The 17,903-nt window shown below is 30.9% G+C and overlaps 2 protein-coding genes across 4 annotated transcripts; one reads left to right on the forward strand and one right to left on the reverse strand.

Annotated features, from left to right (window-relative positions):
* On the forward strand, positions 1–597 carry LOC111036517. Its single transcript, XM_022318552.1, has 2 exons — positions 1–297; positions 374–597. Exons 1-2 carry the CDS (start codon positions 116–118, stop codon positions 552–554), a joined length of 363 nt encoding a protein of 120 aa, XP_022174244.1. The 5' UTR covers positions 1–115; the 3' UTR covers positions 555–597.
* A 3,403-nt stretch (positions 598–4,000) lies between these two features.
* On the reverse strand, positions 4,001–11,424 carry LOC111036516 (sodium channel protein para-like). 3 transcript variants are annotated; one of them, XM_022318550.1, is made up of 13 exons: positions 11,224–11,424; positions 10,937–11,147; positions 10,530–10,660; positions 10,175–10,458; positions 8,803–8,976; positions 8,471–8,593; positions 6,870–6,992; positions 6,599–6,793; positions 6,352–6,496; positions 5,733–5,836; positions 5,382–5,652; positions 5,006–5,310; positions 4,001–4,858 (listed from the first exon to the last, which is right to left on the reverse strand). In XM_022318550.1, the coding sequence occupies exons 1-13, from the start codon at positions 11,240–11,242 to the stop codon at positions 4,067–4,069; spliced, it is 2,877 nt and encodes a 958-aa protein (XP_022174242.1). In that variant the 5' UTR covers positions 11,243–11,424; the 3' UTR covers positions 4,001–4,066. The 3 variants fall into 3 exon arrangements, with proteins under 3 accessions (XP_022174242.1, XP_022174241.1, XP_022174243.1); XM_022318549.1 differs by lacking the exon at positions 8,471–8,593 and adding an exon at positions 7,782–7,904 and having other exon boundaries at positions 11,224–11,422; XM_022318551.1 differs by lacking the exon at positions 8,471–8,593 and adding an exon at positions 7,782–7,904 and having other exon boundaries at positions 10,937–11,163; positions 11,224–11,422.
* Between the last annotated feature and the right edge of the window lie 6,479 nt (positions 11,425–17,903).

Genomic DNA, 17,903 nt, shown 5'->3' on the forward strand with positions numbered 1-17,903 from the left:
ATTAGTGGTTTCGTGAAAACATATTATTTTTACTCATATAAGTATTATTATTACGCATTAACAAAATAAAAACAACATCATCGATCACTTACGGTATTTGTATTTAGTGTTGGACATGTCATCGCCCGACGAAAACAATTGTCAAAATAAAAAAACAATTAAATTTAATAACTCTAAAAAACAGCAACCAGCTACTTCATTCATGGCTAATAATTGTGACTACAGTATGCCTTCTACTTCAACTGCTCAATACGAACCACCGCCCAGTCCAGAAGACACCAGTTGTGTTCATATCAGGTAGGTCATAATTCATAGTAAGCGATTATATTTAATGGAATCATACGATTACCTATGCTACGCTCGTCGGTTTTAGAAACTTGGTTTTTGTGAAAAATGCATACAAAAATGTTCCAGCACCATCAGAATCGCTTCTTATAGGAGTAAACTGTGCGGTTATCAAACTGTTACAAGAAATCGAAGAAAATCACAAATGTTGTGTTACACAAAGATCAAATAAACAAACACCACCAAAACGACGACAGCCTAAATCATAATAACATTGAAATGTTACATTTTTTCACAAAATATGCTTGTGATATTTTTGAATAAAATAATAAGTTCTATTTTTTTTTAAGAAAAATAATGTTAAAAAAAATGTTTTGATTATATTCTTGAATTCAAAAAAATTTTACAGTCTTTTCACAAATATCTTTATGACCAACTAAAGGTATACATTTTGACACAATTGGAGATTCACAGATATAAAAAAACAATAATGATTCATCAATTGGTTTTAGTTATTTTGTTGTACCTACTTAAAAAGTGTTAAACGAAGAAACATTGTTTTTCGTATAAATTAGTTGAAGCGACCTTAACTCACTCTCAGTGCTGTGGGTCCGGGGGGGAAATCAATTGGACTGAAGAAAACATTATGTGCATCGTTTATTTAAATTATCATTTTTTATACTCAAATACAATATTCCTCAAAATATATTCTTTTAGAAACTTAGAAATATTTAAAATACCAACTTGAACACTATTTTTTTTTCATAAACATTTAAAGCTCAATTTTAGTCTAAATTAAATGTTTAAGCAATGAATAATGATTGAAATTTGTTGTTGCAATTCAAAAATATTATTCGAAGGGACTTGAAACTTTTAAATATATTATTATATATTTTATATAGATACACAATGATATTTTCAAAATATTTAGATTATTAATTGTTGTATGGTATTGTGTATTTAGAACCACCGACCAGACATTATGTATACGTAAACATAAATGAATGTTTTACGATGAGTTGGTATTGACTCAAAGGCTTTTTTTTTTTAAATTTAATTTTATATAAATGTATACCTGCTATTACGCATATTATTCAAATACTAAAAATATTACAAATGTAATATTTTTTGATAGTTATTATGTCCATTTTAAATTTTGCATTGTATGCATTATTGTGTAATTCAACAAAAAGTATGCTACGCTTCAATATATATTATAATAATTATTCCCAAATCTGACCCAGTTGATACCTAAGACTTAACTTGGATAAGCGCCACACTTGGAATAGACATATCCGTATTAAGAGACTGAAGTTAAACGCCCGTATCCACAGGATTTTTTACACTAAAGATTAAAAGTTAAAGTTCTTATGCACAAAACGTTACTTACTTACTATTGAACCACTATGGACGTATAGTCTTAAATTATGAGGTACTGCAAAAGTGTCCAATACCAACAAACATCCAACACTTCCAGAATATAGCCTTTAGGAAGACAGCGCATGCCCCACTCTTTGTATCCAATTACACTATAAAGACCTCTTAATTAAAAATGTGTCAAAAGAAACTGCAAGATTAAAAGAAAATGTTCATACCCGTTTTCAAACTCACCAAAACCAACTCATCAAAAACGTACCACCCAAACCTTACCTGGCGACCCCAGGCGACGCCCACAAAAAGGAACTGATCCCGGGACTTGCTAGGAAACCAAGGGGAGAAAAAAAATAATGATTCAGTTTGATAACCAAACATCCCAATCAAGTGCCAGTCATCATATTATGTATTATAGCCATTATCATATATGCTCATTGTGCTTTAATTTGTACAGATTTTGTATAGCATTGTGAAATGAAAAGAAAAAATAATACTCTAACAATATAATATTCAATGGATATCTTCTGCTTAATTTCTTATGAAGCTTAGGCTCAGTTTCAAGTTTCATTCTGAGTGTCAAATTCATCATAATTGTTATTGCAAAATTGAATAACGTTATCTATTGTGTGTTAATTTGTACGTATTAACCAATAAATTACGGCCACTACCTTAGTCCTAGATCCTTAACCTATGTCCTAGTCAAATCTCATAAATAAGGGACAAATCTAAATGCAAATTATTGCATTATTGTTTATTATTTGTTTATAATTTTGCTAACTTTTAGTGCATATTCATAGATTATACGAATATTTTAAATAAAACTTAATTAGTGATTCAAAATATCACATATTCTCATAAAAATGTGTCACAAGTTATGAGGTGGTAGAAATCGGATATATTGGATGGTTGGAATTGTTCCTACATCATTATCGTGAACATCATAAATATTGTTAAATTTGTCAACCACATACGATTCGGTAAATGTTCGATGGTTTCATAGACTTTACTCAAAAGAATTGTATAGTATATTATGAAATAATATTATACCTACTAATAATGCTTAATATAGATTAAACATCTAAATTAAATAATAATAATATATTATATAATTATCTTGATGTATTATAATTCAGTACGAAAATATCATTCCTCTTGCAGTCATATTGTTCTTAAATAGTATCATATAGATTTTACCATTTACTTTATAGGTTTAATATACATGCATATTCCTCATAGTATTATTGTTATTGCTTCTTATGTTCTTAAAAATATATTAAGGACTAATTATTCTTAATTATACCACTTGAACTCACAAAATAACATATGAATATGAAAGTGAGAATAATCCAAACATGATAACATTCAAATTGTTATCTGGGAAGGTAAAATTGAAAACATAATATTATTATGGTCAAAAATAAATTGAATTTCAATCCAACTTAATTATTATTAATTATTTTATGTTCGTAAAACTAAACAATTGTATAAGTGTATTAAATCCAGTAATGGTATTTAAATTATTCTGCACAACGCCTGTACTTTTAAAAGGACCAACTATATTATTATTAATTCATGATCTATAGAACTAAAATTATTATTCTGCTCAGAATCATTACAAAATCTAGGTAAATTAAAAATTAAAAGTCTTAACCTCTTAAGATTAAAATACCAACATTATTAGGAAGTATAAAATTTAAAAGAGCTATGGTCTATGGCTATCCCAAAAAGGCCCCCAATAAATAAATTTAAAATGTATGTGCTCATAAAAAGCACATAACTTATTACATAACGATTTTCAGTAACAACGTCCAACGTCCAAGTATCGATGCTTTAAACAAAATACATTTTTTTATTTTTGTTTTAACTGTAATAATTTTTTGGACATATTCATGTGAAAATATAATAATATTTGTGTATTTTATATTAAAAACTTTACATTAATAAAATTATGAAATTTGAAAAATAATAAACATAATAGTAACAATAATACAAGTATTTTAATATGGTGTGTATAAGCCGTGAAGTTTTGTTTGAGTAATTTAACTTCATTGCTGGATACAAAACACTATGCTTAAGAAAAAAAAATAACATCGTTAACAAACGCATAATATCACTTAATAATCATTTTAAGCTCTCGTTTAAACCTTAAACACTACAAATTATAAAATATTTTTTTTTTAAATTTATATATATATATCACAGCAGTTGGCCAATAGTAATATTATAAGAGTGTTCAAAATGTTAAGTGAAAATCAAGAATATAACAATATTATATAATATGAAGCCTCAATCGTAAATTTTGCCATAATAATCGTAATAAATATAAATAATATCATTAATAATAATAATAATAATAATAACGTACAAAATACATTGTTTTCGCAATACGGACGTATTGTGTGGCGTTTTAGACGTCGGCGAGTCTTGAGCTTTTTGACGACGACCTCGAGTGAATGACCACCTTGTGACCGTTTTTGGTTACGAACCCGTCGCTTTCGACCAACACGGCGGTTTCACGACCGTCCGGCGAAGCGGCCCCGTCGCTCCGGTCATCGTCCGCCGTCTGCTGTTTGGCGGCCATCGTGTACTTGCGCCACGAGCTCTGTATAATTGTTGCGCAATAAACTTCGCGCATGCGCCACAGAGACGAACTAATGGGCTCGTATCCAGCCTCTTCGGGTCGCGTTTGCATCTCTCCGATCTCGGCCACGGTCTCAATGATGGGATTACCCTTCCGCGCGAAAAAGTCCTTGGTCAACGCGTCTAGGATATCTACACAGTAGATTAGGTCGCCCTTGCATATCGGTATGTCCATGGACACGATCTTGTACTTGTTCGGCTTGTGGATCTTCAGTGGTGGTTCCAGAATGTCTAAGAAATCCGACAGCTGGTCGTACCGAATGTATCTGGTGCCGTTGGGGTCGAAGTGCTGCCATATCTCGTAGTACATGTCGTAATCGTCGTCCGTGAGGCCTTCCTGCACGTCTTCTGTGGCCTGAGAATAGTTTTCCAGGATGACCGCGATGTACATGTTTATGACAATGAGGAAGTTGATCACCAGGTAAGACAGCAAAAACGCCGTGCCCACAGCACTGCTGCCACAACTGCCCGTGATACCCATCTCTAAGTTCGGCTTATCACAGTCTTCCTCGTTCGTTATACCATCCAGTACGGCGTCCCAACCGGACGACGTAGACAGCTGAAAGTATTTATGTAACTGATCAACAACCTGATAGACTAGGTTATGTTATGTTATGGTATTATAATATAATAGTTTATAGGATCACACTGTTTTTATCAGTGACATGTATTAGACATTTATGGGACTCACTCTATAGCAACTTACCATGAAAAGAAGTATCATCGATTGCCCGAAAGTACGGAAATTGTAGTCGTCATCCAAGCCTCCGTGGCTATCTACGTTCATAAAAAACGACATACCAAATATGGCGAAAATGAACATGACGAGAAACAGTAACAAGCATATGTTGAATAACGCTGGAAGTGACATGGCTAAAGCGAACAGTAGAGTTCTGATGCCTTTGGCTCCTTTTACTAAACGCAACACTCGGCCCACCTTGGCCACTCTGACCACTCGAAGCAGCGTCGGTGACACAAAATACTTGGAAATCAAATCGCTCAACACCAAACCTGTAGAAGACAAACCAGGTGTTATGAAAAGAAAATTGCATGTAATGTAATGTTATTATTTCACTATGTACCCGCTAAGGAAAGTATGACAACAACGAAGTCAAATAGGTTCCACGGCTCTTTAAAATAATAATACCGCAATGCAAATATCTTTAATAGACATTCGGTTGAAAATATAGCGATAAATATTTGGTTAAGACGTTCTAATACGTCAGTAAATAGTTTGGTCTGTTGGTAATGGTCGAGTGTCATAGTCAACATGTTAAATCCGATGAACAACATGATTAGCATGTCGAACTTTTTGTCCGTTACGATTTGGAAGACGATAGATTGTGGCTTCCACTAAAATATATTTAAACGTTTACATTATAATTTTAGTTATTAAAAAATAATATAGTTATTGTATAAATTGTTTGATTCACCCTAGGTCTGGGAATTGCTTTGAGTGGTTTTTTGGAACTCATTTTTTTCATAGCATTGTAATACTTCTTTTGGTCCTCCGTCATAAACATCTCAAGGGAAGCACCTGAAATTTCATAACTTAATTGTAGATTAATTATATTTTACTGAAGACTGTAGGTATATAAAAGTTGATTAGCGAAAACAATTACCATTAGGTACCATTAATACCTTCCCAGTATCATAATTCAATATACTTATATATTGTTTGAAAATTGATTAATAATAAATAATAATACACTCCTAATATATGTCCATAAATTAATATTCAACCAATATTCTCAGTATTTTTGGCCGAGGAAATTGTTCTTACTTTTATTCGTCATTTTTTTAATGTAATATTTAGTATTCAAATGTATACCGTTAGAGAGGGAGCAATTGTGCTTCAAGTGAAGATTGAAGACATGTAACTAACCCACAACATTTTTCTGGGAGTTTTGTAAATTTAATGTATATGAATTAGTTGATTATAAAATGGCAACCGTACAGGTTCGAAATTTTCCCAGTATTTTTCAAGTTACTTTAAAAAAAATATTAACTAATACTAAAATATGAGTCTGTATGTATAATATATTAAGGTACCTGTTTTTTTCTTCTGTTCGTTGAAATTGTCGATAATCACACCAATAAACAAATTAAGAGTAAAAAATGAACCAAAAATAATGAAAAAGACAAAATAAAAGTACATATAATTATTGATTTCACGAATTGGCTGTTTCCCATACGTCTAAAAAAAAAAAAATATTTGTAATAAATCGAGGCCTTTAGATACTCACATCATAAACTAATGTAGGTAAGTCTTTTAATTTAAATATTTGTATACACTTACGTCTCTCGAATCTACAGCGTCCCTCATTATTTCCATCCATCCATTGAAAGTAGCCACTTGGAAGAGGCAAAGATAAGCGTTCCCCACATGATCGAAGTTCATTTTAGAGTTTTCCCATTTGTAATTCTCAGCTATACAGACGTTTTTGTCGGGTATAATTTCGTGATTCAACGTTTTCCCGTCTATGTCGACACACTGCAAAAATATTTGGTAGATATTGAAAATAAAATATATGTATAAGGCACATTTAAAAAGACAATATTAGTAATACCTTGTAATATTTGCCAGCGAAAAGTTGTACACCCATTATAGCAAAAATCAGCCAAAATATCAGACACACCAGCAACACATTGAAGATACTGGGAATGGCCTGTACTAACGCGTTAACCACCACCTGGTATAACACGATATTGTAAATACGAATACGGTTAACAGTTTAATATTATTAAAACCAAACTAGTTATATCATACAAATATAAGAATAGTAATGATGCATTAATAGTAAAAATCATACATGCTGTTTAGTAATAAAATATGGTATATACCAATATACCATATTGCATGCACAGGATGTAAACCACACAGCATATACTAGCAAGCCAAACGGTGCGAAACTACAATAAACAGCGCTAATAAGGGTATGCGGGTCTTCATCTAAGTAGAATGACAGCCAAGTTCATACAAGTAAGTAAGTATAATCGTTTTTAATATCTGCGCACATTAAAATAACTACCTAAACAATTCGAAACGCGCGCAGACCATATACACAATATTATAACTAACTATATGTATACATAATGATATATTATAACATGTTGCCATACCTAATAATGATAAAATATTATGATCACGAGTTTAATAACATTATGTTCGTATCAAAAATTGATTAAAAATAATAATAATAATATCAATAAATGTAATCAACCTATTAATAACGTTTAAAAAAAAAAAAAATCAATTAATTTCTTCGAGCACTACAGTGTTGCGACAATTTTACGAACTTGTTAATAAAATATTATTTTATCACATCTAAATGTTCTAGTATAGCGTTTGGAGAAAAATACCGAAACTAAAATTCATAATTATATAATAATATAATATGTATACTGTATAGATATAAACAATAAAAATAATACTGGATTTTAAAACCGTATTTCATTATTATATATTGTCGATCACGTACCCTCATACCCTGCATTCTAGCCATAGCTCGCAGTGGCCGCAAAGCTCTTAGAGTTCGCATAGTTTTGAAAGCTTGGATTCCACTGGCTCCCAACAAGGCAGCAACAAAATTTATCAGAGAAACCTGTGTGAAGTAGAGCCATAGAGAATGCATTACAACGGTAGAGCAAAAAAAAAAAATCATTTAGCTGTGTTTCCTTAAACATAGGTATGTACGTTTCTAGGCTAAAATAAAGTTTCTATAATATTATAATATTCAACATAGGGCATCATCCGGTCGGTCTTTGGACGGTTTATAATAATTGTTCACTTAGAAAATATTACATTCGTAAACGAATCCAACGTGTTTCTATGTTATAATAATTATTATTATTATTGATTCGTTTAATAACACCTATGGGAAGATCCCGACGGCCGATTTTGCAACGAAACAAATGCACACGCATACGCACACAAAATCGCATCCCAGGCAAAAAAATCACTGCAAGTCAAATATCAATTTAACATCGTGTAGCAGCTGTTATGGCTTTGTATTTATTTATTGTGGCCATATAAGAAAAAGTATAACAAACGCATTATACAATATATATATAATATATATATATATATATTTGTACACAATGAAAGAAAATAACACAGATAGTGAGTATAAATGTCCACATCACAAATTTTCCGGCAGCTCGTACTTACTCTCATACCCTCCCAACGAGATACCGCTCTCAGGGGTCTTAAAGCCCGAAGAGTCCTCATTGACCTGAACGCTGGTATATCTGCCGCCCCAGCCCATATTGCAGCCAAGTTAACTAATGACAACTACATAAGATAATATTATAGTGGTGTCCGATGTATACAAAAACCATGGCGCAGAACGGCGGCGATAGTAATATTTTTCCTCTCAAAAATAGAGCTCAAAATTATTACACATTTTTTTTTTTTTTCAAACAAATTTCGAAGAACATTGATTAAAGTTTAACGAGTATGGTACATGTAATAAATCAATAAAAAAAAAAATTTTCTTTTACCATAACAATTATGAAGTCCAGCCAACACCAGGCGTTTGTAAAATAATTGCGGAAACCCAACGCCAACCACTTGATCAACATCTCCAAAAAGAATATAACAGTGAATATCCGATCCATATAATACAAAATGTCTTGTAATACCGGTCGGTGCTGGAGGTGTACGTCTTCTAGGGCCTATGGATATACAATTATTTTTTACAAACATATATTTTAGCTTAATTAACTGTCATTTTTTGAAAATCTTAAAGCTCGTTTTTGAAATTAAATAAGTAATAACTAAATGCATTTAAAAATACTTTAATAAAAACTCAAAAATATAATAAACCTGATTTCCTGTATATATTATCTGACTAATATCCGATTTTATTGAAATCAATAATAAAGTATTTTTATTAAAGGAAGCACATTTTTATAAAATGCTATTTGGTTAAGAAAAAATGTGATGAACTATTTTGAATTTGCTTTTTATCATTTAAATTCGCATGGTTTAGATAAATGTTATGAAAGAGAGTTGTGACTTTTAATTTTGGTCAGTAGTTAAAAATATTTTAATAATATTCACTGATGATTTCAATGTACATTTTTAATATCACTTGCTGAGAGATTATTACAAATTTCCTAACTGTATTTACTGCACATATAAATACTAAGATTTACTTTTAATATTCTTTAGATAACATACAATATCTTTAATTTATAGAGTATAATAAATAACTGTCAATGTGAACAAATTGAATCTACACAAAAATTAAATAAGAAACGTCCTGAAAAAAATAATGAAAATATTGATCTTAGAACAAATATGAAATAAATAATAACTAATAAATTGATAATCAATAGATACTCAGTGTTTCTATTACTGTATTACTGTTCTTACTATTATTACTATTATTAAACTGTCAATTATTATAATAACATAGTATTATTTTTTATTAATGAATTAATTTCAAATGAATCCATGATACCTTGATGAATGCTTTATATTTGTATTTATATAGTTGCTATATTTATGTTTTTTTAGAACTTTTTAATGATTTAATGAGTCTTAAATTAGTTGACTTTTTATGACCTAGGAATACGTCGATCTGTATTTTTATATTGACAGTGATATTATTTATTATATCTAGTAAATAACGTAACATGGTAAATGATTTGTATGTCTATTGCACATATAGTTTTTAGTTATTAGTTATTACTGATATTAGCAATTAGTATTGCTATCAAATTACACAAATAACATACGCCCGCCTTGGACCGTTGGGAAGAGAAAGACACTGGAAAAAATGTGTCAATTTATTTCCATATTTGTGAGAAAAGTAGGCGTGTGCAATGTATTTATATTCTTTTATAACATGAGCGTTTGTGTACGTACCAGTGCCAGACTGCTAAGTAAAATCATAGTAATCACAGCTGTTTCGAAGTATTTGTTTTCGATAAGTTGAAATGTTTTCAGTCTGAGCTGCCCCCACCCTAGCCAAAATGGTGTTTCATCGTCACCAGCCAGGAATGGAAATTTTTTATAACAGTTCGGAGGAAAACAGTCTTCGGGGTATTCTTCTTCCTCGAATACGTCTTCAACCATTTCGACAGGACCTTGTTCTTTGTATTCGTCGTCATTAATTTCTTCTGCGGCGATCGCGTCATTACCTCCCAAAACTAAAACAATATTGACAATATTTCTAATAAAATATTTTAAACGACCGGTTAGGTTGATTAGGTTAGCACACCGTTTTGGTTGGTTTCGACGTCTTCTTTGCAAGGATCTTTTTTTTCTTCAGCATTGTGTAAGCTTCTTTTACTTCCTCTATGACTTTCGCTATCGTAAGGATCATGCTCATGGCTTCCATAAGATTTAGTACTATTAAAACAATAAATACAACTTTTTACAATTTTTGTACAGATGCTTCATAAATGAATACGAATGACTAAATTATTATATTTATTATATTATTTAAATTTGATAAATGACAATTATTTTCAACCTATAGAACGCAGTAGATTAAATTAGTCAATATTCTAAAAAAACGTACAGATACAAGTACGTTGTAGAAATAAAACTTATTTAATTTGTATTGTTATATTTTTATTCTGTAAAATAGTTTGTACGTACAACTAATAAAAACAAAAATGTTACCTTCTAGTATCATATTCATATTTATCCTTTAGGTAATAGTTCTCGTCCGTACTGCTTTGGTGCATTCCAAACGAATTATACGAGCTACTCGTCGGTGGCTTCTTTTTCTTATTTTTTTCTCCACGTATAAGTAACTCCATTCCATCGCCTATGGTCACATCTAGTTGTTCTTTTTTATTCCGATAAATGATTCCAGCGTCCAGGAGTTCCTCTGAACACAAAAATGGCTGCTTTTAATTATTGCACACCATACAAGTAAAAAACGAGTAATATAGGTAGGTACTCACCACTACTGTACACACTCATCTCCAACTATATTATGTTGACCACTCTACTATACTATATTAAAAACTTAAGCGATCACATTACTATTTTGATTGGTAAACAAATGAAAATATCATATGTTAGAAATAATGTAAATAACACGAGAGTTAACCTACATTGTAAACCGAACTGGAGTCCATGTTATTGATTTTATCGTTACTCAAAGAGGTCGCGGGAGCGCTCCTGGGATACGTCCACTGCCTTTAAATGTAATAATATTAAATATACTATTTGTGTGTTTTGTTTCATTACTTAATGTTTCAATGGTTAAAAACGTCCATGTAAATTATTTGGAAATGTACAAATTAACTGTTTACTAAAATAATACCTTTATATTTTATATTTTATACAAATACAGTGCATGTTTACATTCCATTTTCAAAAAAACAGTTTTACCGTACCTACGTTCAAAATATAACCGTTTTACTAAAACTTAGTACTGATTTTTAGTATTATAATTAAATCATTATTTGTATCAAAAACAAGTCTAACTAAATTGGCAATAGATAAGCTGTACAATATTATGATTCATTAAAAAAAATGTTAAGACATTTTATTTACAGTTAGCATCTATAGATAACGTATACGTTACATACATTCATATATAGGTACATAAATACATTTATTATTAAAACACATAACAACTATCCAAAAATAAATAACCTATACATTTTAAATTGCAACTTAATTCAATTATATTGAAATGTATTGTTGTTTTTTAGAGTAATATTATTAAGGATGAATGATAACAAAACTGGAAGGACTGATAAGTGATGTTTGGTGCATATAAATTATGAATAAAGTTTGAAAATTAGAGATTGGAATTATGTTGGAGAAAAAAGCAGCAAAAAAAAAATATTAATAAAAACAAAATAGTTTATTAATTTTAGAAGCGTTTTTTTTAAATTTTTAATTATTTAAGTAGGTGTTAAAATATGTTTATCTTAATACTAAATAGCTGAGTTGAATTTTAAAAATGAAAACAATATTTTAAGCAAACCTGTCATTCTTAACACGAGCCTCTATACAAATCTAGAAGCAAAAATTATAAAGCAGTATATAATAAAATATGTCAACATTTTTTGAAATTCTAATTTTGTAGTAGGTACCGGTTTTCTTTTATTTCAAATACTTTATCTGGGACTTCAGTCAGAAGGGTATATAGATGTATATGAGATAAAAAATTAAATATTATTAGATAACTTTACAATAAAGTTTACCTCTATGTTCTTTAAGTAAAAAGTAACACTCGTATTCCGAATAATAAAATGAAATTATTGTAAATAAAATAATGTAAGCTAAAAAATGTTTTTAAGTATTTAATAATTTTCATTGAAGTTTTTCTACATTAAACTATTAAAAATTTAAAACGTCAAAAGTATCGAACACCTAACATTTGATTATATAATATGTGTTTAGCTCTGTTGACCGTGACATGAATCTAATAGAAAAATGAAAGTCAATGTTATGTATAATATCACATTATGGTCAAAAAAGTCAATATTATGGTTATTCAGGTGCTACTATTTTCCTTGCGCGTTATTTGCAAAAAGGCTGATGTTAGTTACAAATATGGTTTTCCCCTTATTATAAATTGAATAATCTTCCGGGATTCGGACAAAGTAGTTTTTTTCCCGATTGATTTTTTACCAACGATGTACAATATTATTATTCTGCTATTCGTAAAGTTCGTAATCAAGTAAAAAGTCGCTAAAAATCGCTACCATATACAAAATAAACCACATAAAATTAAATGTTCAAGATAAAATTCACGTGCCCGTGAGACAAGAAACACGAAAAAAAAACACTGAAGTACACAACAAGTGCCAGAACACCCTCCTCCGACTTATATAATTTTATAAAAATTATTATTTTGATGACGATGGTGGTGGTGATGATGATGATGATGATTACGAAAATAGCTGTCGAAACAATTGCGTAGTTCATGTAAATGTTGCGCGGACGCCTAAATTCTACGATAAACGTCTGCCGGCTGTTCGGACTGGGGCTCAAGCCCGGCGGTCCAGTGGCCGCCACCGTTGACGTGCTGATCGCGCTGGCCAACCTGTCGTACAGCGCATACGGGTACGATCACGTAACGACCGTCGTACAGCAGCGAATGCCGCTCAAGTGGGACATCACGACGGTGATGAGCGAGGCCAAGGTGTACACGTACCTGCTGACGCCGCCGCTGATGTTGATCGTGTGGCAGTTCAACAAGCGGTCGCTGTCGGACGTCATGCACGAGCTGGACACCGCCATGACGGAAACGGCCGCGGCCACGCCGCTGACGCCGTTCGCTTGGTACTCGACCGCGTGGCTGTGCATGTCAGTGCTCACCGAGTACGCCGTGTACACCATGTTCCACGTGGACACCGATTTCGCGTACTTCACGATGGCCGAGTACGGCATGATCGCCGTGTACAACGTATGGTCCAAGGTGCCGTTGTTCATGTACGTGTTCCTGATGGACACGATCCGAATGTCCGTCCGGGACATCAACCGTCGGCTGACCACGGTGGCCGAATGGCGGACGTACCGCAGACAGTGGGATGACCTCAGACGACTGGCAGTCCAACTGGCGCGCCATCAGTTCGGCGTCACCATCGTCGCGTTTATCGTGTGCACGATCGCGGAAATCGTTTTCTACGCGTTCATACTGTACTTTTACGGTTACAATCAGAAGAACGCACCGAAAATATCCATTTATTTCATCAACGCGTTTTTCAGCGCCGCCTGGATGTTTGAGGTCATCCGAAAGTCGGAAAACTGCAAACTAGAGGTTAACGCGTCCTGAAATTTTTTTACGATTTATGTTAATATAGTTTTGTTCATCGAAGAAAAAAATAATACTTTTTTTACAATTACAATGGATTTGAATAACTATTACTGTCGTAACACATTATCTCTTGGTTGGTACCTTTACAGTAGGAGAGTTCAAAATATATCTTATTTTAGGAACCCATTCATACGTTTTAACAAACGAAACTCACTCTTATCGAGTTATCCGCATGTTTATAATACATTTTAGTATTTTACACAAGTTTAGTTCTAGAAAATCGTTTTACCAAGATCAAAAAATTGAACGTTAAAATAATAATTTTAGTTTTTGATGTCATGTGTTATGTAATTAAAAAACTATAATAAATCAAAATATCTACCAAACTACTTAAAAAAATTGAGTAAATATTTTTTTCTTCTAAAACTTCTAAAAAATGTTATGTATTTTAACGTGGCATTACCGTTTCCATAGAATATTGAAAAATTTATTTTTTTTCCATTTTACTTACTCTTGAATCACTATCAAAGTGATTACTTTCTAAAGTTATTCAAAATTTAAAATACATTCCAACTAACAATTTTTAAAATAAATAATAATCATAATAGTCATAATATTATAATAACAAAAGTAATGATAAATTTCAATGAAAAATTTCTAAAACTAAAAGTTAAAGTAAATGTTATAAAAATTGTCATTCATAATAATGTGTTAATGTTTCATAATAATTATACCCATTTAAAGACCCTTTTCCGGAGTGCGGAGTGCTAAGGACAAGTCAATTGGTTACTATAATTTAGATTACAGATAATACTTATTCAATAGTTATATTAATGTATTTATTTTTTTTATTTATTAGCTACTGAAAACACAAAAAGTCTTGAATTTGATTAGAATCAACTTTAATTCAAATCACAGACAGGTAAATGATAAATATACTGTAAGTTTGACTAATAAATTAACAATCATTAGGTTATTACCTAAAAATGTATATTTTATCTTAATATTAACACTAAGGAGATACCCACCTAACTATGGCCTTATGGGTCTCATATCTGGGCTTTGAATTATACGAGTATGTACTCACAAATAATTAGAGGTTTGGAATTTAATCCAAAAGTCCAGTTGCGCTAGCTGATGGTTTTTATTTATGAGAACTGTAGGTGATTACTGATTCAATTTAGACTACAAATAGATAAATGATAATAATAAAATGAAAATAAGAAAGCTTCTTTAATGCGTAATGCTTATAAATAAATACTATTCATACAATATTTGACATAATAAATGTATAAACATTTTTTTTTAAGTATTCTATTTCAGATTATTAAATTAATAATACATAGGTTTCCATTTAAAAATAATTATTGAAGCTTCTCCAATAAATATTAAAATGAACATAAAATGTTGTTCAAGAAATACAAAAAAACTTCAACTGTTAAAATAATGACACTGTATCTATAATTAATGCATATTATATTCATAGTTATTAATTCGTATTTAGGATCATTAATTATAACGAGTAACAATTAAAAATAAATTTAATTTTCACTGTAAAATGTTGTCATTTATAGTTAATTGTAAAAAAAATAATAACAGAATGCTATGAATTCATAAGTAACTTTAATTTTTATTTTAAGTCTAGTGATAACTTATTATTTTCAGATAAAATATGCTTCTTTGTACATGTTACACGCAGATTTCAGTTTCATGCCATGCAATATTTTTGAAATGAATTACAGAAGTCTGAGATCAGTATGTTTAAAATTTAAATAATTTATGAAAAATCATGATTACTATTTTAATGCAAATGAATTTATTTATTTTTTAAGATTGCTACATTAGTCTCAGCCTTTCTAATTTTTCAAATTCAGATGAAATTATCCTAAAAAATACCAGATGCCATACAATTAGATAAAATCAGAATTCACACACAGTCACAAATCACTCACAATAGATAAAGGATTTTGCCTAAATTTGACACTTTAAAAATTGTTTACTGTTGAAAATATATAGACTCCAGAAGTAATCTAGGAATTCAAGACAACCACTTCGAAGTTCTGAGCCCAAGCGATGACAATGGAAACAAAAACATCTTATTCCTTAAAGATATTGATATATATAATTCAATCTAACAAAACCAACGCACATCTTCATGTGTAGCGATGTAGCATAACAATAAATACTTGTGAAGCTAAAAAGCTAAGTTGTTGATTTTGTACCAGACCACAAATAAAATAAATGTATCAAATATTCTTTGAAATAGACTGCAGGGATGGCGAACCTTTTCGTAACAGCGTGTCAAATAAAAATTTTGGTAGGATTTTGTTTTTCCTGCGTGTCAACTCGTTCGATAACCCTCAAATTTTTTTTCAAAAACTTTAATATTATCAAACTTACATATTCGTGTGTGTCACTAAAATAGTGTGAGCGGGTCACTCTGTGACACACGTGTCATAGGTTCGCCATCTCCGAAATAGAGGTTCTGATCACAATTATATTTGTGGGGGTTCAATGATTCATCATTGAACGCAGATTTAATTTAACCGTTACAGTGATAACCTGGAGGGGGAGAGGGTACGGTTGGTTGGAACACGTTTGTATGTTTTTTTTTTTTTTAAGAAAAACAAAAATTATCTACTACCTTTAAGCACATGCTTGTGATGGTGGTAGAGAGTATATAACATAATTATAAGTAGAAAAAAAAAAGCTGACAAGTTTGTATGTGTGGCAACGATGTGTTAATAAAAACCCAGATGGTCACCCATCCGAGTGCTAACAACGACGGACGGTATGTACGCTCAGAGCGTTGTCGTAGATTGAGCGTACGACCGCGCCTCACCAAGCCACTGTTATATTATAATATAAGTTTTTGTTCGTACTACAAATACTGAAACAAGAAAAAATGTTCAACGTTCACAAATGTTGTGGCAGCTTGAAGTGTGAAGGTACTTTAAGTTGATAAAACTACGTACAGTATTTTTTTTTTTTTTTTTATTACTTAATTTATATTTCTACAATCTGTTACATAAATTTTGAACAATAAGTGAAATTGATGAATTAGCTAACTATGGCGTGAAGGACGGATTAAAGATACCTTCCAGTGAAGGCACTTTTACAGTTAACGATGTAAAAAAAAAAAGTGTTAAACAATGTTAGTAAATATTATAAGGAAAGATGAGTAGAAATAACAAAGGTAGATATAGAAATAAGAGCAAAAGAAGTTGGTTGGTCTAGACTAATAGGTCCCTTCATCACCGCCTTCTCAACCTCTTTTGTGAGTTTCCGGGTATATTTATAGACTCAAGTTCTTTGATTAAAGGATTTTTTTGATTTTGTAGGTTGAAATTAAAACGTCTGTAGAAGGTCTAAGCTACATCGTTGATAGGAGAGATGGCTAGGTCATTATGTAATGTATGATTTAATGCGTAGAAGGGTGCTTTGGTTATAGCGCGAAGGACTTTGGACTGGAACATACAATATAAATTTTAATTTTCATTATTATGAAATGGAGTACGATAAGTACGTACCTATTCGTGTATAATTGCGTTACTTAAAATTAAAATATTTTCTCACGTGCAATCATATTAAAAGTTTATTATATTAGTTATAACATAATAATGTTATTTTAAATTAAAATGTTACAATTGTTTCTACCTTAAAAATGAGACTTTATTTATAGTAGATAGTCATTGGCTGTGGCCTGTGATTTATTACTCAAAACTTATATTATACAACAAATATTAATATCTATTTTATATTTGTTATGTATCCAGATCTCTCTACTATATTAAAAGGGCACTGAATTCTGTAGCTGTGTTGGTTATAAAAATAGTGCAGTAAAACTAGTAAAAATTATATATT

The sequence above is a fragment of the Myzus persicae genome, unplaced genomic scaffold (genome assembly GCF_001856785.1).
Source record: "Myzus persicae strain clone G006 unplaced genomic scaffold, MPER_G0061.0, whole genome shotgun sequence".
Classification (NCBI taxonomy): Eukaryota; Metazoa; Arthropoda; class Insecta; order Hemiptera; family Aphididae; genus Myzus; species Myzus persicae.

Excerpts from the sequence above, each read along its gene's own strand:
- LOC111036517 (XM_022318552.1), top strand. The coding sequence starts at position 116 with ATGTCATCGCCCGACGAAAACAATTGTCAAAATAAAAAAACAATTAAA. Across the intron at positions 298-373 it reads ACCAGTTGTGTTCATATCAG|AAACTTGGTTTTTGTGAAAA; the intron begins GTAGGTCATAAT and ends CGTCGGTTTTAG.
- LOC111036516 (XM_022318550.1), bottom strand. Across the intron at positions 8,977-10,174 it reads TACTTAGCAGTCTGGCACTG|GCCCTAGAAGACGTACACCT; the intron begins GTACGTACACAA and ends GTATATCCATAG. Across the intron at positions 6,794-6,869 it reads TCGCTGGCAAATATTACAAG|TGTGTCGACATAGACGGGAA; the intron begins GTATTACTAATA and ends ATATTTTTGCAG.